The following is a 27,135-nucleotide window of genomic DNA, read 5'->3' on the forward strand; positions in this document are numbered from 1 at the left end:
TTATTTCTCATCTGTGTGTAGAATCACAGTGACACCTTGGTCAGCTCCTGGCAGGATCTGCTGCCAGCACAGCAGCTATTTTATGTTACAAAACAAATGTGTGCTTATGAAGACTGATCCACTGTCATTGGGAAAGAAATATGACACGTCAAAGATATTTTTCATGTTTCATAGGATGGCGTGAAAAATGTTCAGAGACTTCCGTGTGATGGAGATGCATACAGTTCAAAAAAAGCCCTGCTCAGTTCAAGAAAATGTCACCTCCTGTTTAAACCTCTTTAAATACAAGGTCAGATCATTTTTTAAACTAAGTATGGTCAGCCATGGTTCTGGCTCATTTAGACCTCAGGGGCCACACAGGGGGCCAGCTGTTCTTTTAGAGGGGACAATTAAATTGACCCTGAAACTAAGTGCTCATGTCTGCGGTGGTGATGAAAAAACAAAAAAAAAGTGGCAAAGTCAGACAAGTCAACCTAAAACATCTAATGGTGACACTGTGGAAACACCAGGAAAGACACAAAAAAAAACAGGGTGACGTTTAGGCAGACAGATTTCTATTCAGGGAAAGAAACAATGCAAATGACCCTCACATGTCTTATCTGTTTTCTTCTATAAACACCACATCACAGCTTTTACTGAGACTGAGCCAGGTGGTGGTGGTGGTGATGGGGGGTGTTAATTGATGTCAATGTAATAGTTGACAACTGATAGTATTGGTTATAATATTAACTAATGGTTGCAGCTCTGTGTGTCCTTGAGTAATTGCCAACTCGCTTTGTGACTGACCTCTGACCCCCGCCTCGCTGCATGTGGGCCGGTGAATTGAAGCTTTCCATTTTCTAGCAGTACATCTATAATACTATTTATACAAAACTCTTCTTCTTCCATAGTGGACTGGGAGTTCTGGCAAAAAACACTGACACCCAAAACAATAGCTTTTTTTTTTCTCTTTCTCAGAGGTCATCAGAATCTTACGAACCTTCAGGAACCGGTAAACAAATATTACGAAACATTTTTAATGTAGCTGAAGAGAACATTTGCATAGCAGCGCCTCCCTCCATCCCTCTTCCTGCAGCTAAAAAAAGGATAAAAACTCGAAACTCTGGAGGAGTACACAGTCGAATCCCACATACTTACAGTAGTGAAGTGGTGGACAGGATGACTGAAGGGCCAGTTTCCTGTGTGGCCAATGTGTGGACTCACTTCCTGCTGCAGTTGAAGTGTCTTTACAGTTCAATCCTCTTCTCATCTCTGCTGCTTTGGGGGTTTTTTTTATTACTTTTTTCTCCCTGGTATTCACAACCCTCATGTGTCCCAGCACTTAACGCACAGCTACTACACACTGCCCTTGTGGTTGTCAATAAGGGGCTCCATGTCAACGTGTGAGTAATTTAGAGCGTTCTCGTGGCTTTGTGAGTACACACCTGGAACAAAGCCTGTAAACGGAGCCCCCACTCTAGCGCCTGACTCACTCTGCCCTCATTAACTACGCCAGTCTCATTACGTGGCACTTATCAGGATTTAAATGCCAAACTGCAGTATGACAGCCCGGCATCTTGCATACACATACACAGTGTGTATAAATATACAAAGGCTGATTATCATCAGGGTGAGAAGTGCTTTTATCAAGACACCTAGGACATCACTGGAGTTGGGGTAACATTGCACCATGCACTTTAACTGAGATACATGCACTTTAATAAATGCACAGGGACTTGAGATTTATTGTGCATTTTTGGTAACTGAATGCTAGATTGACATAATGTGACTAATCTAATATATGATGTGCAGTTGTGTGTGTTAGTATATTGGGAATGGGAAATATGTGAAATGGTACTCTCCAGTCTCCTTTGTCTCCAGGGTGTTCGGGCAAAAGGCTTCCTCAGGGAACGGGCACCATGTTTATAGTTCCGGGGGCATCCAAGTGGTGATCAGTGGGGGTGTTGGAAAATGGTAAATTTTATTAGTGTAATGTGCTAGAATTGGGATGAGGTTGTGTTTGTAAATATATGTATGTGTATATAGTGGGAAGATTATGGGGATAACGATAAATAAGAAGTGTTTCTCAGAAGGAGAGCAAGTCAGCATGGTGAATGGGTTCTCCTTCATTAGCTAGACACCCTATATAAGGCGCCATTTTGTGATCACTGGGTGGTTGCTGTATGATGTGGAGAGTGTTTGCCATGCTGTTAAACACTTAACAATAAAAGACCTGTCTGTGACACTCGACAATCCTGCCTGGGTATTCTTTTGCTGTATGCTCCAGCCGTAATTGTGGTCCGCCTAACATGCTATTTAAATGTTGAATTTTCAACAATGTGTGTGGGCTACCATGTGACCCTGAACTGATTACAGAAAATGATGAATGAATGAATGAATGAACGTCTGGTATTATAGTACTGGGGTGTGTTTGCCACTTCTTCGTCCAACATGAATTAAGATATCCTAAAACTACTGGCCAGGTTGCCCTGATGTTTCCTGTTGATATTCCAAGCGGCTGTGAAGGGACGCCAACGTGAAAGTGCCAAAAATTGCAGTTCTTTAAACGGCCACTTGAGGCTGGCTCCAGAAGTAAGTCAGTCTCCATAAGTCCCCATGTTAAAATGTCCAACTTTACAGCAGAAATAAACATTTTTACAGCCTGGTAAAAAAACAGTTTTGGTCTCTATAGATAATTTTCTAGTTTGGGCACCCCTGATGTGATATTCAGGGCCCCTAGTGGACGAATCTTACGCTTTGTACCACATAATTGTATGCACTTGTGACCCCAACCAGGTTAAAGGGGGGCAAATAGAAAGAAAAGAACTATATCAGCCCTAGACACTGACCAAAGTGACACAAGTTTGACACAAGAGCAGGAGGTGTGTGTTCAGTTCAAGGAATATTTATTTGGAAAAGAAACTATACTGGCAACGGACCTGAAAAAAGAGGAGAAACTGCCAGATCACACACTATATAACCTACCTTTTCTGTATACATTTCCTCTATAGACCTGACAGGGGATGTTACAATACATGTGCTGATGCATAATAAATGTATCTCATCACCATTCAGCTCTGAGTAGCCCCCAGCAGCAGCATTTTTGAATTCTTGACGACCTCTGACCTTTTACTCTAGCACCACCAAACATTCTACAGGAAATGTTCATGAAATTCACTCAGCACATTCTTGCTCCCCATAGGAAGAAAGTTTTATTTTTATTTTAATGACCCCAAGAGTTTTTCTCCCAGACTATTCATTTTTAGCTCCCACTATGCACACAGTGCTTTGGTTAGTCTGTGTGTAGTCTGTTGTGTTTCACCGAGCGATACCAGAGAAGTTTCAAGCAGCCTCTGATGCAATATTCATGTCACGAATTTGGTATTTTGGATTTTTCAGCAGCTGGTAGCTTATACCCCACCCCCTCCTCAGGCAGGGAGGTGGAGGGTGGGTGGGTGAAGAAGGGGTGTGTAGAAGAAGAAGAAGAAGAAGAGAGATAAAGATGTGGGGGGGGGGGGGGCACTCCCTGCTTTGGCTGTTTACATCGCTTTGGCACGTCTGTGGCTGTTTCCATGGCGACGGGAGTAAAGATAGTTGGGATGTGTCAGAGATACAGTGCGCCGAGTGGTGCTGATTGCTGGACGTGAGTTGAAGAATGAACAGGGTACACAGGAAGTGGGAGAGGAGGGCGCCGGCTCTCCATTATCTCAGCCTGAACCTGTGGGAGAAATCAACGTCGGCCGGCCGGCAGACAGACAAATAATCCATTTTTAAGCACTGGCTGCTTTGTTTGCCTTCTAGTCTCACTGGGAAATGAGATTCACAGCTGCACGAGGCAGGATGCTCAGGTTCAAGCACACCTGTGTTATTATGATGAAGTGCATCAACCACCTCCCTCCGGACTGAAACGCTGCACAGTTTACTCAATGACACTCTGGTGTTAGTTGAGGCAGAGGTCACATCCATACATTGTGTGTACATATCTGTACACACATAATATTTCATCCCTAATGTAAATCCAATCTCTAAAGTAAGGCGGTCTCTACTGCTCTGCAGCCTGATGTCACAGCATCTGGTTTGCATCTGTTGCCATGGGCGACGACACCACCCATAACAGATCCAGTACTTGAATTTGCACTTCTTTAAATAAAAAATGATCTGTAATGGCTCAGTGTTTCTCGTTTAGAAAAGTAGGTGGTTTAATGTGCATTTGAATGCTTGAATGATTTACTTGTAAAGATGTGTAGGACTTCCTAGCATAAAGGAGAAACTATGGTTGACATGAAACTCAAGAAGAATGTGAAACACACTATGTAGATCCAGTTTGTTCATCTGGGCTACTGTAGATACATGGCGGACTTCGTGGAAGGCGACCTGTAGATATTAAAGTTAACAAGAATAACAATTCTTATTTTCAGGTGATTATATACTAAAGATTTGTAGAATTTGTCTCAGTTTTTCTTAAAATTAGAACCAATTTCGAAAGTTTATTTCCACAGAACTTCCATAAAATAAAGCAGTAACCACAAACACAGTGTTAGAAATGTCACATTTTAGGATTTCTGAGAACGTCAGTTCAGTTATCACCGACATTCGTGGCTGCCACGAATGCACAATCATTTTAGACCATGAGATGAAACTCGAGGTTATGCCTGAAAGTTCAGTCTTGACCTCTAGAATAGCAGCAGCAGCAGCTCATTCAAAAGCTTTCAACCACATGTCATGGCCTTCATCAACAAATCGTGATGGGCTCAGTTGTCACAGAGCGACAAGAGAGCACAGACACAGAGCAACAAATGGAACTCTGATTGACTGTGAGATGAGGTTCAAAGCTCATGAGCGATTTTTTATTACAATCTAGTATTTGTATTTGTAAAAAAAAAAAAAGAACTGCTAATAGCTTTTAAATGAAACTTAGGTAGACATGCCGAATAAATAATCACTGTGTAGGTTTGGTTTGGTGGTTTTGGTGAGTTGTCAAGTGTTTTCTGCTGTCAGGAAGAAAATATGTCAGACGAAGCAAAGAAAGAAACAATCATTTAAAAGATAAATAGTTTATGTGAATCTCTCACATATCATTTACCTTTACTCTATACACATTGTTTTGAACATGATATACAGTATGTCATCTTATTTATTTTTTATTTTTTTTACAACTTGACATAATGGTTTTTTTTTTCAGCATGCACTTTAGAATGCCAACAAAAGGCTCCACAAATACAGACTTCAAACTAGAATTTTCCTCACAGTAAAACATACAAAACATGAACTCGGATCAAAAGCCTGACAGATTGAGGACACGATGGAGAAGCACAGCATCAGACTACCATGACTTTTACAGGTAAGAGCAATGTACTCAACAATAAAAGACACAAAAATACATGTTCTGGATTCAAAAAAATAAACACCTTTTTTTTTTTCTTCAAGTTACAACGTCATCCTAAAAATACACAAAGAACGGTACCCCTTTGTCAATTCAAAGAGTAAAGCAGCGTGTGTACTACACGAGGAGGATTGTGGGTACAGGGTGACACTTGACAGCTAGCCAACAACTGTGCAGGTCGCAACCAACACGATGTTTTGCCACCTGCCACTCAGCTTATAGAGCTGCGTTAACACTCGCTTTGCCTTTTGCCTTCTTGTTTTACCGGGCTGCTGAAATCACAGTGTGGATCGGCGTTTTTGTTTTCGGGTGCTTATTGCAAATCCGATCTGACTGTTTTGGGTACATGGGATTGCTACTGTGCAGATGTAGCCATTCTAGAAGTCCCACTTTATATAACTTGGTAAACTTCTGCTACACTTTTGCTCCACTCCCACACAGGGAAAAGTTTGGAAGAATCAAGTTATAATGTTTTTTTGTTTCTTAGCCACCAGGAGTTATGAGGAGTAGTTTGGTAAGAATAATTTGGTTTGTGAGACGACGAACATCTGCAGCACAATGCAGGGTAGTTGCATGTTAAATACACGGTGTGGGAGGAGGTCCGGGGAAGGGACTTCTACAACGGCGACTGCATCACAGGGGAACTCTGTCTCATTCGTGTTTGTGCTAAAACTAACTGGAAGAGTGACGGCATCACGTCCACTCATTGGTATCGGCTGACCTGGCCTTTCAAACTGCAGATCTTACCCTGGAGTTTAAGGATACACACACACACGCACACACACACATTAACACACAGCAGAGCAATTAACCTACTGAAAATTACCAAGGGAAACAAAAGCAGAGATGACCATAATGTCACATTTATTCAACTTAGCACGTTTGTCTCTCTATACTGTATATACTGTATGTAGAATTTCATATATGAATACACTCCATTTTTAGAACACAATGTGCCTCAACTGATACATCTTAATACACTTATTGCGAGGAGGGATACCACAGCAAGAAAAGTGATTGACGTTGAGTGTCACGGCGCATCGTAGCAACCAACCACCTCGTTACCTCTCTTGCCATCAAAAAGACAGATGTGTGGACGGAGCCGCATGGCCCAGATGTGCTGTGTTGTTGTCTTATATACAGGAGCAATATCTATACAGTAGATAGTCTCTTTTGAGGACGTGTCCAGTTTGCTTTTGCTCTTTTTTTTTCCTCCACGGTTTCAAAACAAAAAGAGAAATGAGGATAAATGCTGATCAAAGTCCTCCGAGGATTTCCTGTTGATCGTTAAGTTCCTTTCCCGCTCACTGAGCCATTGGCTGGGCGGCTGTCAGTCAATGGGTTTTTTGCGTGCCTCCTCGTTCCATATTGTCCCGTAGGAGCGGCCTTATGGCTCCAAATGGTGGTCCTCCCACTGCAATAGGTCCTCATACTGATGACTTATCCCACCGTCATTCAAACAGGAAATGAATTGTCTAAATAAAATATAAACACATCTCTAAATATCAGAAATGCATAATCTGTCTTGGATGAGCATCATTTCAGAACTTGCCATGCACACACTGGCTATTTTCAATATATGCACAAACAATGAGAACATAGTACAAATCTATGAAATCTATGGTGCTCTTCAGCATATATCAGAGTTAGAAAAGCTCCTTCGTATATTGCAGTGGTTTACGTGGGGGTGATTCAATAATTTGGTGTACAGACTCTTCTTTTTTAATTGTTTGACTTTTTGCCGAGCTATGTGTAAGATGCATCTAGCCATGAGCCAGTTGCTAAGCAACCATTTGCTACTGATATAGACGTAGTGTAGGGATGGGTGAGGCACATCGCTGCATGGTTATGTTTGCTGTCCCGCACCGAGGAGATTTATGAAAAAAACAAACAGTGTATGAATGACAAAGCGGAGGCTGCTTCAGGTTAATATGAGAATCCAGGTTAGTCTGTCTGTTTCGGGGGTTTGAGAGCAGTGAGTAGCCCTTGGTGACGGCTGATATGAGATGTGAACTGTGCAGGAATAAAGTTATGAATCAGTTGCTGCTCTTGTGCTGTGAATCATTCCAAACCTGTTGCACCAATAATGATGCAAAATGTATTTTTTTTATCCTAGACGACGGCGCCATTTGTTTACACTAATTATACTTATGTCTCCATATCAATGTGGTAATTATCCACGGATTCAGATGCTACGAGCAGCACCTTTGACGCTGCCATCAAGGGTGCATGTTTGTCACACAGGCATCTCTTCACAGGATTATTGAATAACCCCCGTTTCAGTATGCACACAATAAGACAAATCTCAATTCACCGCCAAAACAGTGAGAGAGGGTTACAGACTGCTATGTGACCCTCACACTCGTTCAGAAGGTTACCTTTCCACCATGGCGGTGCCTTCCCCCAAAGCCATTAAGATAGAACGCTGCTCTCTGCTTGTGTGAAACCAGTAAAGACAACCTCTTTGCAGTTATCTGTGAGTAAACAACCAGAGACACAACAGCACTTTGGTGGCACTCCGTCAAAGAAAAAAAAAAATCAAACATAAAAGAAGTGGGGACAAAGTTAATCGGAGATAGCAGCATACATGCAGAGAGAAACGAACACCCAGCTGGCATTTTGAGTCTCCTATGTGGATTGTTGGTGAAGCCAATGGCAGAATGAGACACAAGTTGAGTTTAGCCCCCTGAACCCCAACATAATAACAATAAAGAAAAAAAAAAAACTCCTTCCCATATATATAAATATATACACATATAGACAGTATATGTACTGTATGTATGTGTATTTCAATACTCTCCTCGTCCCTTCTCCCCTCACCACATTGCTTGCAGATGATGGTTACAGGATGATCCATGCAAAAACATGAGCAGACCCCCGCAGCAGGTGAAGAGTGACTGACTGTACGTGTGCTTGTGTGAGTCCTGAAAAACAAATCCTCCGTCCCGACGCCCGTCCCGGCCCAAAAAACAAAGTAGCAAACCAAAGATAAAGTCACAGTCGTATGAGGTTTAAATGAAGTGACATCGCTCTTTCTTTTTTTTTCTTTTTTCTTTTTTTGGAAGCACGTCTTTTTCAAGGTATCTAAATATAGCAACATCTAATATCCCTGATTATTAATTTGTCCTTTATTAAATGTTATGGCTGCTACTTCTGAAGCCACCAGTCAGAGTTCTGTTATTGCAAGTCTCAAAGTACGACGATATCGAACTAAAGGGAACTCCAAGTGACACAGGAGAACTGACTAGTTACTTAAGGATGTAAGCTAAGCACATATACCTTCAAGGAAAGGGGAAAGTGACGAGTTGCTCAGGTTGCCCAAGCCACTAACATTAGTCTTAGCTACAAAGTTAAGTACTTATCCACTAGTCACAATATCTAGAACAGAGTTCAGATATAACACCAAAGATAGGTGGTCTGTTAGGGGAAAGATGTGGGGGTGGCCAAAGTGGCTTCGGGGGGGGCAGGACGTCTCACAGGATGGAGGGAATAGGGGAGCGAGAGCGCCGCAGCGGGCAGGGCGATCCGTAGGGCGAGGTCACAGGAGACAACCTCAGGGCGTTACCAGCCATGCCCGCTATGTTGTTTAAGCTCCGGGATTTCTCATAGCCTTCAGATGAGGGGGCGACAGAGAGGTGGTGGTGGTGGTGGTGGAGGTGGTGGTGGTGGTGGTTGTGGTTGTGCAGGAACAGGACATGAACACACACAGGCAGGCAGGCAGGCACGCAGGCAGGCACGCAGGCAGGCAGGCAGGCAGGCAACGATCCGAGTCCGAGCCAGCCGAGTGAACCGAGACAAGACAGGAGACAGGAGTGAGACAGAGCAACAGTAACATCTGTATGGTGAGTGCATGCACAGCACATTTCCTGACAACGACAGTAAGGCAGATTGGAGTCTTAGATAGGCCAAGGTTTTGAACTGGAGCTGCCCGAGAAGGAGAAACAACCTCAGTGGAGTTACACCTCAGTGGGAAGAGCCACAGAAACCACATGTGACCAGAAAACATACAGTACACCATCACATCAACACTTAGGAATAAGTTATAGTTAGTATAAGTAGGTCATAAGACAGCTAATTCATGAGAAATGTTATTAAATAGCAATATTTAGGTTACTTCATTAAAAACAAGACATCACATCATTCAGACTGTAATTATGAGCAGCCAAGTAGGAAAATCGTCTGCGTCAGCCTTCTGGTTGTAAGTGTGAGTCAAGCTATGACTCACACATCATTCAGCAAAAATGTCAAATCCAGTATTATTTCTAATTCAGTCAGTTCAGCTAATCAAAAGGGAAGAAGTGTACATGTATTTCCTTTTATCTAGTGTCAGCCATTTACTTATAATGTGCTCAATAGCACACCTGGACGGGATGCAGACATCATTAATGGGATTGGTTATATTTGTATTTTTCCTCCCGTGACATTCAAATGTCCACTGTGACAATGGTCTGCTCCATGAAATGAACTGGTTGGTGGCTGTATTGCTAACCTAGCTAAATGACTCAGACATCCCAAGTCTCCCGGAAGTTCCGGGAGTCTCCCTGATATTAACAGTGGCTCCCTGATGCCCGCGAGCTAGGTAAAACATCCCAGATTTTGGATTACGCGAGAGAGATTAAAAAAAATGCGAGTGCGAGCATAAAGAAAAGATAGTACCTCGCGCATCATGCTCGGATTACTTTCAGTTACATTGCGCAGGCATAGGCGAGAGGAGGGGAGGGGGGTGAGCGCGTGAGACTGAGATACAATGAGCTACATGAAGCACCCGTGCATGCATTCAAGCGAAAACTCTGTTCAGCGTGTTCTCGTGTTCAGGGCGACTGGTTGCGAGAGAGAGCGCGCCGATTGGTTTGGTCAGCAAAATACACCAATAAGCTTTCGTTGTGGGAGGGACTTCGATGTACTCTCTCCGACTTATTATTTATCACCACAGGTTTAGAAATTCTGTGTTCACTCCTTCAATCAATGCAGCTCGCGAAATGGCAGAGGGCGAATCCTCCAGTAAGAAAAAAAAAAACACAACTCATTTTACAGCAGAGTATACGAAAGTATATCCTTGTCTTGTTAAAGTGAGGAATGATGACACCATGGCAAGGTGCACTGTGTGCAACAGTGATTTCAGCATTTCCCACGGCGGACTTAATGATTGCAAACGACATGTCGAGGTATGCCAAGTTCATCACGCCCCCCCCCCCCATCTCCCGGAAATGACTTTTTAGAACTTGGGATGTCTGAATGACTGTTGATAGAATATGGGCAGGCAAATTTCTGAATGTTACGTTAACGTTCAAAACATTTTGTTGACATTAGAAGTCCATGAAAACAGCATGCAAATCCTCCTATTATTCCACCTTCAGATTTATAAAGTACCCACATTGCTAACATTGTAGTCACACAAACAAAGGGGTATTAGGCTAAATAGCTGTTCTTGCTGTGTCACATAAGACTGAAAAACAAGTGGAACTAGATACAAAGCTCATTCAGCTGATTTGATTGTGTTAATATTGGATTTTATTTCGAGGAAACCATTAGCGATGTGGCAGCCATTTTGTCTCTGGCTTGTTGACACTTGAAGATATCAGTATCTCTGACACAACTCGAGGCTGACGTGTACGTCTTTTCCGACTTTGCCAGCTTGTAATTATGATTTGACGTGTTTTGACATTAGTTATACCAAAATATCTTTTTACCATTAGCTTAGCTAGACTTTAAGGTAGCCATGCTAACCTATAGCTAGCTAGGTAAGCCAGCTAACTAACTAATATTCCACCATAATGAATGCAATAATCAAATAATGAAATAATGCTAGTTCTGTTTTGACTCATTTCTATGTTGCCATTTATTGAAAAATGTTTCTCTGGCTCCACCCACTCACTCAACCAATCAGATTGCTTTACCCTCCTCCGCCTCAGAGAAATGCCTGTGTGATTAAAATTCCATTCTGCCAGAGTTAAGTGTGGCAAACTATTAGTCAAATAAGAGATATTGTTGTTCTTAAACACTAATAGAAGAATAGAATCATACATCAGAACTCATTCATCATTAGTATTTTCTCTCACAAGAAAATATTTAAAGAGACCAAATCTTATTTATGGCTTATGATGGTAATAAGTGTATGAGACACATGGTTCAATTATACAGTAACAGTCATACATACACATTAAGCTACTTAAACTACTGTTTAAATGTGTATAAATTCAGGCCTGCACATACTGATGATGATGAGGATGATTAAAAAGACCTTAATTAGTAAAGCGTCATTTATCTGTACAGATTCACACTTTACAACAGCTCAAACTTGTAAAGATGGCAGCATTTGATGCGCGCTGGCAAATTTGCATTCGGTCACTTGGTGCAAAATAAACAAGCAAGCCAAAGCAGCCAGATCATTAATGAAGCATGCCAATCAGCTGGCGTAAACACTGATGAGGAACAGCTAATGGAAACGTGGCCTCATTAGCATACTGCATATGGCACCATTTGTTTCAGCGAGGACGAGGGTATAAATTAAACCAGGGCTGTTTCAGAACCAGCCGAGCAGGCAGAACAAAAGGCAGTCTGGGTGTACGCCAACAGGTAGCAGAGACTAAAAAGGACCCAATGTTTTATGCATTGGCGGCCACTGCAACCGCCGACTGGAGCATCAGAGAGGAAGACACAGTCGCTTAGCCGCCTACATCGAAAAACAAGACTGGCGGGTTGCCCTGCTGTGAGAGAGACGACCATTATGCAGTCCCTGTAAAGGATCTGGACCACATGTACGGTGGTTGATAGCTTATCTAAACACCTAGCCTGAAAATCATCAACTAATTCTTTTTTTTTTTTGGTCCTACAGTATATTTCAGAATAACAAGTAAACCTGAATGATATATTATGTCAATCTTTAGTTTACAAAGTGGCACTCTCATGGTGTGATAGCACTGATTTGCTATATAGTGAGTACAGCAGTGCTATAGAGCAATAAGACTAAGAGCAGGACATTTAGAGAGGCAGTTAACTTGTGATAGAAGGCAATTAGCCGAGGCTTAGCACTTCTACATTACAGTGCAGATTAACACAATATCAAGTTATGCCTCGAGTTGCTTGAGATAAAATGGAGGAATGGATCTAACAAACATGCTTCAGGTCTCTAAATATTATTTTAGAGTGGTTAAAAAGTGATCCGAAAGTATTCGACAGAAATATTGTTTTTTATGATTTTCTGCTCACGTCATACATTTTAGTTTATGACCTTTATGACCTTCTGCCTTTGAAAAGACATAAAACAGCTTCAAGGGTTTCTGATAATTCAGCAGATGTGAACTTCATGACCTTCAACTTGGGTCAAAGTGTCTGGAGGGTCAGGCCCTTTCTGAGTCTGACCTTTCCACTGATGCACCGCTACAAGACTGAAGGTGATGACTGACGGGCAAATCACAGTAACAACATTATATAAGCAGCTTGTTTGCTAAACCTTCCTGAGCAGCAATTGGTAAATTATAGTTTAGCAACCGTAAGTAGGCACTGCACGCCTGTCAAGCTTTGCATTTCTCTACATGCTGGTGTAAGTTGTGTGCATGGGGCCACAGTAAGAGTGATACTAAAGAGTTATGTTGTCAACGCCTTTCCAAAGTCAAAAATACCAGAACAAAAGAGTGTTTGTTTGAAGAATAGATTAACCAGTGTGTTTGTCAGCTCTAATGTCAGCGTGCCTGGATAACTAGTTATCTACAGAAGTTCCCCAGTCCAGGGTTACTTTCAAAACCAGGAGTTAGCACTCTTTATTAGCTAACAACATTATTACGTTTGGTTACAGATAGCATTAAAAAAATATTATTTTGGGACTGATACGCTCACTGCTTGGGTGCTGGTATAACTACCCAGATGCTATTAAATCAGTATATGGGGTAATGTCAGCGGCTCTGTCAGGCTTCATATTGGATTTAATGAAGACTACCTGAGTGGGATTTACCAATAAAGTAAATACATATTGTTGAAAATACTAACAATAAAGGATGGTTCAGTAAACTCTACCACTAGGGCTACCCTCTGTCTGCAATAGATGGCGTTATAAGGAGTCAAATACCAGTTTTAATGTTGTTAGCTAGCTGCATCTGCCAGTACTAATTATACTTCAGATGACAGATTCATTTGTGGCAGACTGCTTTTGTTAGAAGTCAAAGACCCATTGTTTGAAAACTTCTGCCACTATTATCATTGTGAACTGCACGTGCCACGCGAGAATGGAAAGATTGACAGGCGTAGCAACAGTTACAAAGGGGGGCGGGGCTTAGAGAAGGGTCAATGACAGTAACTTTTGTACAGAGGAAAACAAAGTGTTCCACATATGCACGATCTTGTGTTGTTGTTTTTTGTCTTCATGAAACTGTACTGACTGATGATAAGCTCAGGTGCCTGTTGCAATGTTATAAATGAAGAAGTCAAAATGTTTATGAGCTGATGAGATTAAAATCTATTACTTTCACCATTTTAATTCCTCTGATTGTGAGATATCTGAAATATTTGCTGGCGTATCATCACCGTAGGGGCAGATGATACACTGGCCAATTTATTGGGGAGCTGTAGATGGGCAATGAACCTGGCAACAGCCAAAAAAGTAAGACACAGGGTCAGAAATTTATTCAAGTGTTTCCAGGCAACAAGAAAACATGAATAAATTGTGAAGAAAGCAACAGTTCTGAGTCAGCTGCATGGACACTGTTGCCCCTCAGAATTGCCAAAAAAGTAGAGCTGCACGTCACTGCTGAGAACTTAAACAGCAGATCCACAGGTTACGTTACCTGAGCTGACTAGGCCTGAACAAAGAGCCTTCCCCCCTCCAGAGATGTTGGTGTCCCAGTCACTAAGGATACGGATCAGCTGATGAGGATTTTCACTGAAGTCTGTGTGTCTAAGATCTTTTCTGAAAACATGTCATACTCTGACATCTGTATTTTTGATTGTAAAACATGTCTGAGATATGAACTGTTGTTCATTCAAAGAATATTTCACACATACGGAAAAATACAACAAGTAACAGGAAATCTCTTTGAGATGAAACCTAACCCCGACTTATAAGTGATGATCAATACTGATGCACAATAGCAAGCATGAACATACTGCATGATTTTTAAAAGACTCGACTGAATGAAATGACTAACATAGTGAATTCACCCATACATGAATATTTTATATTGCTAAACAATCATAGTTCCACGTGCAGTTACCTGTTTTTCGTAGCCCTCCGTCTGTCGGGCAGGTGTAGTCACTAGCAGCGAGCAGGAAGCACGTCCCCCCACTCCTGCGGTCCTGCTCCCGGGTGCTGGACCTTCGCATGGGGACCCTCTCCTCTGGAGACATGGTCAGGTCACTGCCCCCGCTGCAGTCTGCTGACAGCACTTTGAGAGATGAGATGAGACAGGTTAGAGATCGGACATATTATTACTGGTTCCAGTAACACATTTAACATCCAGTTTCTTCAGTTCATACAGTTAATAATATTCTGAAATAACATAAGTTATGATGACACGGTTTACAAAAGAAGATTCGGTAATTTAAAAAAAATCTTAAGCAATTAACTCAGCATAGTGTTCCTCCATAGAGAGAGTAAATAATTAGATAATATGATGGTTATAAATTGTTTTATTCATGTTCTCCATTCGAAGATACAAGTTGCTGGGCAACTAAAAGTACTCCCTCTGGTCTGGCTTTTAGCCTTGTGCAACTTTAGTGTCAGTAACATTTCTCTGCAGAAACTTTTCTTTCTTCCTTAGTGTAATATTTCCACATGTATTCAAGAATAAAATATGATTTATTATCAAGTTCAAGGCAGACAGATGGCCTTTACTGCTGTTTATGATTCTGGGCTACATGAATAAGACTGACTATATTGCAGTGTATTGTTTGCTGTTCACAGTGTTAGTGAATACATTCGTCTTTAAAGAAACTAAATGCAAATTAGTAAAATAAATGTATTTTACTAATTTGCATTTCTTAAAAAAAAAAACACCTTAAATTATTTATTACCACAAAATGTAATATTTCACTATTTCCAGACAATCTGACAGTGTTAAATCCGTCACTGTTAAAATGTCACATATGTACGTACTCTCTGGGGAACACTGGATGCAAATGTATTTCCCAATTGGTATATTCTCAGTGGTATACAGCATAAGCAGAAACACAGGTTTGGTGAGGGTATGGGGAAGTTTTCACAGAGGGTGGGGATCGGGGTGGGGGTGTGGAGGTTTGGGTGACAGGGGAATCACAGCCACAACAAACATCAAACAACCTCCCACACAAAAAAGCCTGCGCCAAATGTCACATGCACCACAGTGCAGGTCAACAGTCAGAAGGTGTGTGAAGCTCCAGTGAATTACTAATAAAATCTGTCTTCACCTATGGGAAGCCTGCATATGCCATACTTGAAAGTATTAGGATGAGGTTTACATTATTTATTCTGCTGTCTATTCTCTCTGTCCTAAATTGTAAGAAGCCATAAAAGACACTGCTGTGCAATATATTCTTCTCAGCTTGTAAGTGGATGTTCGTTCCAGAGCATTCTCAGTCATTTCTGCCTGATGTGAAGTCACTCTCCAGAGAATGAAATGAAGAGGCAGGTTAACAACTGGCCATGTCCATTGTAATGATGGAATATGTCATGAATATCAGCTGGGCTCTTATGTGTTTTTAATAGTTTTTGGATGACAGCGGAGGTCTATGGCACAGAGGAATAATAGCAGGCTTTGACCACACAGACAATACTGGTTAATAGGATTCATTTATTTGGGCTTTTGTCATAGAATTGGTTGATAAAAACAAAAGGTAAAATATTTTTTTTATTTACTGTTGCTATGTCTGTCAAGCTTACAATGGCAGATTAACCAAAGAGTCCTTGATTTAAGACCATGTAGAAAAAAAACAGGCTTTAAATAAAATGTCACCATGACTTTCTATCAACAGTCAATAGACAAAAACCTTTCTTCATATTCATAGATAATTTAATCCTAGAGAGTAAATCAACATACTAGATGCTGGCATGCCCTCCCACATCTGACTGAACGTACAGTAGATGTGAAACATAAAGTATGAGACAATTTAAAGGACATCAAAAAGGAATATAACCTTGCAGACTGTATATTTTAAATGATCTCTAAGGAAATCACATAGGCGACTAAACCAGATTGATTCTGTCTGTGGACAGTTGAGCCATGAATTATTCTACACTTATTAAATATAAAATTCTGAGACCTTATAAACAAATAAACTGAAGGCCCACAGCGTTTACCTACCCTTAGGAATCTCTGCTCTGAAATTCAAAGAGAGTCAGTATACGGAGGTCAACATTAATTTCCATCAATATCAGATGTGTAAGAGTAAATTACTGACATGGGCCTAGAGAGAAAAACAGCCACCTACGGTCTGAAGAACAACTGAACATTGACTACTGGAACAAAGACTTGGACACAAGGACTCTGAATTCTTATCAGCATGAGATATTTCACACAACCATCCCCTACCCTCAGTACCTTTTGCATTGCCTTCTACATCACTGTGGCAACAGAGATGAATACTGCAAGGCTTTGAAAACAACTCAGACTTCTGTGAGGGAGCTGTTGTGGTACTCGTGAGTCTCCTGGGGAAAACCATTTCTAGTCTCCAGGGGGTAATCTGTCAAATGGCCACTGCTTTCTCCCTGAGATGAGTTCCCATATGGGTTCCTGTCGCTGTTACTACATACGTATATAACATTATACATCAGTACTTTACTACTGAGGTGTGGGTGCACATAATCTCTCATATGGCCATGTAGTCTTACCTGAGCGGTTGCGTTCAAGTACCCTGCTTCCCTTAACGTGGCACAGGTCACCTTGAGTGCTGTTGCAGGTAGTGTTCAGATCAGCTTTGCAGTAGGTTGGGGACCCTCCCTGCACCACCTGTGGGATGTGTTTCTTCCTCTTCTTGGGCAGCTTCTGCTTGGCCATGGCCAGGGAGTAGTACATCCCAAAGTTATTGACGATAACGGGCACAGGCATAGCTATCGTCAGCACACCGGCCAAGGCACACAGTGCGCCAACAACCATGCCTGACCAGGTCTCTGGATACATGTCACCATAGCCTAATGTCGTCATGGTCACCACGGCCCACCAGAATCCAATGGGGATGTTCTTGAACTTAGTGTGGAGGCTTGCAGTGGGGTCATTGGGCTTAGCGCCAATTCGTTCGGCGTAATAGATCATGGTTGCAAAAATTAACACTCCCAACGCCAGGAAGATGATAAGCAGCAGGAATTCATTGGTGCTGGCCCGTAATGTGTGGCCTAGCACCCTTAGCCCCACGAAATGACGTGTTAGCTTGAAGATACGCAGGATCCGAACAAAGCGCACCACCCTGAGGAAACCCAACACATCCTTGGCAGCCTTTGAAGACAGGCCACTGAGCCCTACCTCCAAGTAGAAAGGCAAGATAGCCACGAAATCGATGATGTTGAGAACGCTCTTAACAAACTCCAACTTGACCGGGCAGAAGGTCACACGCACTAGGAACTCAATGGTGAACCAGAAGACACATACGCCCTCCACGTAGGTGAGCGCAGGATCAGTTTCAATCTCGTACTGCGGGCCTGAGTCCGGCATGCTGCTGTTCCGCACCAGCTCAGTTTTATTGATGATGGTGTTGAAAGCTTCATGAGTTTCCAAGCAGAAGGTGGTGATGGAGACCAGGATGAAGAACAAAGACGCAAAGGCAATAAACTACGGGAGAAAAACAGAAAAATACATGTTACCTTTAACTGTTTGAACCTGCACGTTTTATACACAGGATACATACACTAAGATCAAACCATTCATTTACTCTTGAGAAAGAGAGTGAACTCAGACAAGTTTAATTAATTAACTTGCATCAATTTGACTGGGCTCCAGAGAGAGGAGCAATCCATTAGAAAAAGCAACAAATAAATACACACTTTCCCATTGCTCTTGGTGGGAATGTAGCACAGGAATGCAGATGCAGTCAGATTTAATTTACAGCTGCTGTTGTGTTGGGCTGAGAAACATAAGACTTCAGAATTAGGGGAATCTTTGCTGCATATTGTCCATCCATGGGGAATTATGAAAAGGTGTTTTTTTATGGCATGTTGTTGCATTGTACGTAATGTCTGAGTGTTTGAATGTATTTAAGTCCTATAGCAATGTAAACATGAAGACCATGTAGACCAGTATTTTCCAACCTTTTTGGCATGTGACCCCTTACAATGAAGCAATGTCTACTTGTGACTCTTCAACATATGGTGTGTACATCATATGTGCACAAGCTAATAATGGATACATGATTTCAGTATAGGCAGTCTTTGGTCTTTAGCAGTGGATTTGATGGTCCTTCTTGATCTGTGACAACTCCATCCATTAATAAAACCCTAGAAATTGCATTAAGACCATGAGTTAAGATTAATTTCTCAAAAATCTTTTTCCAAGATTGGGAATGAATTTTTACACTGTATTTCTTAGTACGAAACACAGCCTGTGATCATTTTTTCTGTGTCTCAATATAGAATGGAACACAGGTGTTATATTACACAATGTTAAATTGGCTCCAAATGAAAGCAGTCTTTTCTCACTTGTCCCTCCTGTGTCTGGGTAACTGTGACCAAAGGCAAAGTCAGGCAGACATACAGACACCTAAATAGTTCTCATGGGTGCTATTTGGTAACCCCTTCATTCATATTTACTGCCGACATGAAGGAATGCATAGAAATAAGGACTTTTTATTGGGACCCATTATACTCACCAGCTTTAGGCAAAGAGACAAGGTGATATCATGCAATATTCAATTTGTTAAAATGTTATTGGCAACAAGGGAAAACAAGGGATGTGTATATGAGAGTGGGCCAAAACACATTTACAATTTACAGCTATGGCAATGACACTATAGTGCGACATTAAAGGACCAGTGTATCCGATTTATTGGCATCTAGGGGTGTATTTGCAGATCCCCTGCAATCGCCCTGAAGCAATGGTGGTAGCCACGTGCGAAAAATGCGAAGAGGCTGTATCTTGAGTCAATGTTTAGTTTGTCCATTTTGGGCTACTGTAGAAACATGACACAGACACGGTAGACTTGGTTGAAGAGGCAGAATCTGTAGATATAAAAGGCTCATTTTAAGGTAACAAAAACATCTTTATTCTTATTTTTGGGTGATTATACACTAATGAAAATATAGTTATGCATAAGAGAAAGGTCTAATTCAAGAAAACTAAACAAAAATAATTATAAGTCACTTCAATCTTTGGTTGGCATAATAATTACATGTTGATACACTGCAACTGAATCTGGATGGTAATAGTATAATATGATGAGTCATACAGATCTTGGTGTTTATGGAACCACTTGTCAGATGCAGAGCTATCATGTAGCTTTTCTCCTGCCCTGGAAGAGTCTCTGCAAACATCCACGTCTTTCTCCGAGAGCTAGACGGAGCAGATTTCCACACATGCAGCCTACTATGCTCCTTCTCCACCTTCCTCCCACAATCCCTCCACTGGTGCGCTCTGCCTACTGAGCTCTAAAGAAGTCGTTTCACACCCTGCCTTGTTTTTGGATTGCATGACTCACACGCTCTCAAAATATCATTGCCACTATTTGGGTCGCCCTGCTCCTGAACTGTGTGCGTACATTCACTTGACTGCAGTTGCGCTCTCTTCATATATTATACATGACGCCTTTATCGTTTTATAAGTGTGTGTGTTTGTCCTGCTCATTCACTGGCGCGTTTTTAAAGCCACAGCATGTTGCAAAGTGACAGTTTGATGAGGTTACTCATCACCATTCAGCAGTTACTCAGCACTGTCCACTTTCAATTCATTATTACAAATATGCAGTTTATGATGACACTGAATATGTTCTCTTTGCATCACTATGAGTCATCTTCCTATTCACAAAACACTTCCTCCACCTCTGCTTTTAGCAAAGGGTTTGTCTTACTTTGCATGTCTTTTATAAACACTGAATTTGTGATTTCCTTTCATGTTTTACCCACCTTCCTCCAGCCTCTTAGTTGCACAGTCGTGATGTACTTAAAGTTAGAACATTGCAGCGACTTGGACTTTGTGTTTCCAGCTCTAACGTGGCTTGTGACTGCACTGCATTTAGTCTATTGAGGCTGCAGTTAATATAGAAATTCCCTTTCTTTTTCCTCTTCTATAGACTAATAGGTTGTAGGCGGAAGCAAAGATGCCATTTGTGCTGTTGTCTATCTCGCTTGTAAACCCGCACAGTAACACGATGCAGTACAGTGTACTGTATGTAAAGGATTTCACTTTTTTGACAGCTTTTTCTGACAAATATGACCATGAGTTGCTGTAGAACACGTTACATGTTGAAAATAAAGTCCTTGTAACAAAGTTTGGAATCTGAAATGTTTTACTTTTCAACAGACGTCTTTTTAGCTGCAAATCACCAAAACCACAGACTGCTCTGATCTGTGATCATCTGCTCCAACATTAAACTTGAACTTTGGAAAAAACAAAAAGCAAACTTTACAAGCTGCTCCATTCAATTATTTTCATTTCCATTGCATGTTCTGACAGTTTCCTGAGTTTCAGAAGAAGTCCTGGATTGCATGTTTGCAGATTTAGAATTGTAACTAACTGGCAAGGGTTTAATACTATACAGCATTTCACACCCATACTGTGGAGTTAGGTAAAAAGTGATTATATTTCCACAAAGCCTGCATCTCATAACACTTTCTCAGTTTATTTTAAACTGAAGTACTTCTCCTGCCTTATGGTGGGTCAGCTACTCAGCTTCACCAGCCCAAACATCTCTGCTTTCACAAACTTTGAATATATTCAGTGATAGAGGCATAGAGGGCATAACACATAAATCTTGTTGTCTTCATGTCATCAGTTTCTGATTTGTAAGTAGTGTTCACCTCAACAAATCCTATTTATGTTAACTTTCATAGTTGCAAGTTGGTGTGTACTTATCTGAAATACCAAACAAGTCTGAATGCCTCCCATTAGTTTGTCCTCAACTCATCTTTCTGTCCATCTCACCCCTCTCTGTGTCCTTATCCCTGCCGCCCTATTGTCATGACATTGGCTGAAAGGAACAGCTGGACTACCTGGGTTGTTTCCTTTTTCCTGCTTGGGTGCTGAGCCAACTAATGACAACTGCCGTCTCATGCTGGGCTGTAATTTTGTTGTGTTCACGTCTGCAGAGTGAGGATGTATCATCTCCCCGGTGCACACCGGCCTCTAACAGCTGAATCATGTCACATTAAAAAGGAGTGTGACAGGAAACGCACATGCATGCACGGTACACTAACATGCAGGTGCACACACCGATACCCCTGTTTGTACACACACACACACACACACACACACACACACACACACACGCACACAGCCTCACAAGGTTATTTATGACAGACATTAAAAATGCAAAGGCGCTACTCTACCATGTGATTGCAACAGGCACATGCTTCGCGACATCCTGATTTCCAGCACACACACACTCGGCATGCTAAATAAGTCCTGTACTTCTATAAATCGCTCTTTGAAGGCAGCGTGGGGCGGATGTAGCACAGACAGTCCATCTCTGAACAATGCAGATCTAATTTAGCTCGAGGACTCGCCCCATTTTTCAGCCATCTTATTCATTACATTTAAGGCTTTTAGCTTTAGAGTCTCGCACGTCGGCACGGCCGATAATGGCTGAGGTGGCTGTGGCAGAGGTCAAACCTGTGACCTTCATCTCTGACTGTTGATGCGTGCAGGTTCTCATCATAAACAATCATTACAGAAGCTGATTTCACTGATTACAGTCTCTATTGTTCATCCATGAGGGGCTGCAGAGGCGGTCAGTGCTCAGAGCGTCTGTTCTATAAAAGCCCTGGATTTAAAACTTAAGTGCGACTGAACTATCAAGGGTCTTTTTTTTCCCTGCCCTCACAGGAAACAGTTTGCTGTTGTTCATTCGTATTCACTGTACACAACAACAGCAGGCTGCATGATTCATAGTAAACACAGCAAACATAAAACATTCATTTGGTTTCTGCCAGCTTCTCTTTTAGTATTATTTCATTGTGCTCCGGTTGAATGTTTTCATATCAGCGCTGCATCACATTAAGCTCAGATTCCTATCAGTCATTCGACACCCACAGGAAGAGCAGGAAGTCTCCTCCAGGAAAGAATCAATCATAAACATGTTTCCTTACGCGCGTTATTATCACATCCATGCTGTTAGTCCTCGTCAGGGAGGAAAAACTGCAGAATGATGGCAAATGACATGCATTTCAAAATCACTGTGAAATATAAAGTAGATGTAGACGGCAATAAAAATAAAAAAAAGACTATAACTCTAACTGACAGCGATATTCTTTAAATGTTCCTTTCATTAGCTCTGTGTTTTTAACTAAACTAGCTTTTAAGACACTGTACTAACAGAGTGGTTTATCAGGACTTAAGAGCTTCAGTCAGCAGTGTTATCACCACCCCAAACACTGATGGGATGTGGCCGCCGCCATAGTCCTGAAGTGGGGAGGCCTTTCTCATAATCACATCATTTTTCACAAGATGCCTCTGTCACTCCCTGGAACTCTGCCTGTCCATGGCCGAGGAAAGAGACATGAGGAAAATGCCAGATCAAACAGCTTCGATCACACGATCCCCCGGTGGATTATCCGCCATTTGGCCCAGAGCCTTATAGAGTCGCCGGGCCAGGACGCTGACACTGGAGCTATGCAGTCTGTTGTAAGCAGTAACTGATACATAGGGCATGGATGCTAATGGAAGGGAAAACCTGGTGGCATGTCAACAAGCAGAGACAGCCTCTCTCAAGTTTATGTATGGTTTATTTTCTGGAACCTACAGCAATAAATCAATAAAAAAAAGGGAGGGATTAAGTCAGCCTCCAAAGTATGCTAACACAGGTATCGGTAATCCAAAATTACAATGGCAGTTTTTGAGTATAACATCCCAAAACACACATATACACATGTTATCTTTTCATCATCGTTATTTTGGGTAAAAACAGACTGACGGAACTGGGGCGACAGAGATGGACGACATGCAGCAAAGAGTTGTGGGACTGGACTGTACATGTACTTAGCACAATGTGAGCTACTGCGTCAACATCCCTCATACAGTATAATGTCAACATGTGCACATCACTATGAAAGAATGTCAGGAATTTTGTTTTCCTCAGAGCTAATGAGTTTGAGTATTTTGCCAACATTGAACTACATCCAAAACGGAACCAGCTGTCACAAACTTCATCCCAGACTCTGCAACGTCCTGCTCTAAATAATTATTGCAAAGCACATGTACAACATTATCCAATCAATAACCTGCTGAGCTGAATCAGACGTATCGTGTCTCATTTATCAATTTAGTTAAAAGATGATGGTCTAAACAGTCAGCTCACTCTTGACCTTGATTATGTAAATTTCAGAAAAGTTAAATAAAGGTTGATTTATTTCCTCCTGTTAGCAGACTCACTCTTTATTTCAAGCAAGATGGGGTTCCTCCACTGTCATACCATGTGGGAAACCCCCGAAATTGTGCACCACCGTTAGCCAGATCACAAACTCAAGTCCCACTGCAGTCCAGAGGATGGCAAATTAGTTACAACAGCTTAGTTAGCGAGCTGAAAACCAACCATTTACTAACACAAACACATTGATGACGCATATGGATTGACAGCATGTATGGTCTTAAAGCCAGACCCTGTAGAATCTACTTCCAGAGGGCGCTTATTACTGCAGTTATACTTACAGGGAGCAAAGATTAGAATCTTGTGGCGATGGATACACCACTTTTTCACCAAGACCTGTGCCTCAAAGCACCTCCTGCATGTGTGGTTTTAATGGGAGAAGCAGATTTGCCAGAATTCATCTTGAAAGTCTGTCTCTGAGATTAAGGAATGCCACCTCAATACAACAGAGGTGAAAGTAATTTAGACTGTGAAGCTCAGCATTGAGAAGTTCAATAACAACACGTCCCTTTAGACATTTTGGACTCAGCCTTTCTATGGTTAAACAGTATTTGGGAAGAGATAATGAGTTCTTGAATTGTTCGGGGATGTCTGTTATAATAAGAAAATTAGCTGCCAAGCTGGAAAGTGATTTGTCATCTTGACTGAGATTTGCCAAAATGAGTCTTTAACTATCAGCATTTGAAATACTCTGTGGTGAATCCTGGTAGCTCGCTCAGAAAGCTAAAAACAGAACGACCCTCGTGGGTCACACTTTTTCCCGTACATCCCTTCATCTGTTGGCACAGCAACATGGTGGACACTCGTACTCAACATAACAAGGCAACCCATCACTCTGCTCAGGCTCTGTTTCAGAAACCGCCCTGCTGTCTCGGCCAATCAGAGCATTCGATGCCTCCACCTCCATGTGACTGCCACCATCTGTTTGACACCATGAGTGGAGGCTGTGTGCTCCGATCCTGGCCTGAGACCACCATCCACCACCATGACGCTTCGGTCCTCTGTAAGCTGCCGTGACATCATCAAGCTAAGGGGACCCCGGAGGTGCTAACACAGTCCAAGAGGATCTCAAACACACACACTTACACACACGTCTGCGCACTGACATAATTAAACCTGTGGGGTTTGGGGGTTTGAGCTCGTATGTGGTTTGCCTTCTGTTTCTGCATGATTGCCCAGTTATAATTTCAATCTGGATTTAGGGCTTTTCCACTGTGCACACACATGAAGTCTGCAGACGTGTTCAACTGCACGTCCACATGCACTCATCCATCACAGAGTGGAGGGTAAACCCACCTTGAGCCCGCTCGCTCACATTGTTAGCACATGCTGATTTGATGGTGCCTCTTCGGAATACACTTTATAGCTGTAACTAATTATGTTATTAATGGTTATTAAATCATTAACTGAGGCATTATGGAGCAGTTTCGATTCATTATTAGAACAACTTTTTGGTTGCTATGGGTGCTGTTTATTCTGCAGGTGCAGGTGTCTTACACTGACCAAAAGTTTGCAGGGTGACTGGACCTATTAACTTGTCACAATTTATAGCGTATCTACAGACTGAATGGATTGCTGTGAAACCCCTTAATTAAAGAATTATTAAGCTATATAATTGCAAGCTCATTAACTATTCTAGTGATCCTCAATTAAGGATTTACTACTTACCACAGACTCATTAGAAAGTGAGAATTGTAAGATATATGAGCGTTTATTGACACATATTGAGAAAAAGAAACCTCACAATGGGATTTAAGCACAACTTGATGTTGGCCTTAGTAATATTTCATAACTGTATAAAGCATTTGTAAAAGATTAATGTTTAATTAATGTATTAGTATATTAACAGTGGATTGAATGACCATGTTTAATGTAAAAGGTATTGCTTGTAGTTTTAGCCTCTTTCAGCTCTTGTTTTGGTTTCACAGCACACAAATGTAGTGTTCAGTCACAACACATTCTGTTACTCTGTAACCCACTGTACACTACCTATTTAGCACCAAGTGGTAGATGGAGATTAGAGATTAGCTGGTGAAGTTAGTGGAGCATTTAGCATCTAATGGAACAGATTTTCTTTTTTCAAAACAAAGCTAAAAGAGAACAAATATTAGACTTTGGGATATTTGTACGGTTGCCAAATAGATGACTCTAAATGGTGCTAATGTTCCTCTGTATGTTCTGGATGCGCAAATAACTGCTTGCTAACACCTTAGCCAAAGCATCTTAATATGGTAATAATGTACAGTATGTCAAATATTAGAGGACGGCTTGTTCTGTTGCACCCAAGCAGCCAAAAAAATTCATGTTAAAGTCATTAGACTTTTTATTATAACATAAAAGCTCTAAAATAACACAAAAAGGCTGCATGCTTACAAAATAGTACCACTTTTATATTCATAATGCACCATGCAGCATATTTCCAATCTTAATCCTGGTCAGTCAGTATTGTGTAAATGACAAATATAAAAGCTTTCGAGAATAAACAAATGCTTAAGGTTACAGTTAGCCCTTAGTTGACAGTAAATGACCACAGCATGACTGGATATACTGTATGTGCGGAAATAAGGAAGCACAGAGCTCCCCTCACACGCTCTGTTTGTGTGTCTCTCTCCCACAGACACAGAGCTCAGCTCCAGCTGGAAGCAGAGACCCCCAGCAAGAGATATCCCTCCGTCTGTTGCACTGTGTCTGTCACTCAGTTGTGTTGTGTCTGTTCAAAGCACCCCTCCCCCCTCCCCTCCTCCACCTCCCTTTCCTCCACATCACCACCAATCCATGTTACTGACAACACACCAGGGAGCGACACTGATCACCTACTTAATGACAGGAGCATCTCTCTCTCTTTCTCTATGAATCTCCCTCTCTTCATGTTGCCTAGTAACCAGCGAACCAGGGCTTGTAAACAAAAGCCAAATAGCCTTCATGGCTGATTGTGTATGAGTTTTGGCAACCTTTGGTCCCACTATGTTAAAGGTTTTGGCAGTTGCATGGAGTTGGAATAGACTCTAACCAGCTTTGCTAACTTTAGCTGACCTTCTGCTCAGCTTTCTGAGCAGTTGGATCAGCAGAGTTCTCCATATCAGTAACACCTCTTTATATGTACAGTGTGTGGATCTATCTATACATGCTTTTCTAATGTCCATGTATACTATAGAAAGGTCATGTTGGACAGATCTGCAGCACGTTGTGACGAAGTGTGTGGAGGTCATCTCTGACTTTAAAGCAACATTGTGTAACTTTTTGACCATAAAATAACAGATGTTAAATCATGTTGATGCTACACTGACTTGTAATTAGGTGAA

The 27,135-nt window shown here is 41.6% G+C and overlaps 1 protein-coding gene across 5 annotated transcripts in view; it reads right to left on the reverse strand.

Moving 5' to 3' along the window:
* Positions 1 to 4,989: 4,989 nt before the first annotated feature.
* The window catches only part of kcnc2 (potassium voltage-gated channel, Shaw-related subfamily, member 2), a 74,810-nt gene continuing 52,664 nt past the window's right edge, over positions 4,990 to 27,135 (reverse strand). Inside the window, exons 2-5 of one of the 5 annotated variants that reach the window (XM_019257877.2) lie at positions 17,160 to 18,093; positions 14,569 to 14,739; positions 7,741 to 7,836; positions 4,990 to 6,837 (exon numbers count right to left, since the gene is read on the reverse strand). In XM_019257877.2, coding sequence (XP_019113422.1) covers positions 7,775 to 7,836; positions 14,569 to 14,739; positions 17,160 to 18,093 — 1,167 coding nt within the window. In that variant the 3' untranslated portion in view covers positions 4,990 to 6,837; positions 7,741 to 7,774. Of the gene's footprint in view, positions 6,838 to 7,740; positions 8,973 to 14,142; positions 14,205 to 14,568; positions 14,740 to 17,159; positions 18,094 to 27,135 lie in introns of those variants that run through there. The other 4 variants (XR_002041873.2, XM_019257878.2, XM_010736943.3 and 1 more) reach the window with 4 other exon arrangements.

The sequence above is a fragment of the Larimichthys crocea genome, chromosome XX, assembly GCF_000972845.2.
Source record: "Larimichthys crocea isolate SSNF chromosome XX, L_crocea_2.0, whole genome shotgun sequence".
NCBI classification, from domain to species: Eukaryota; Metazoa; Chordata; class Actinopteri; family Sciaenidae; genus Larimichthys; species Larimichthys crocea.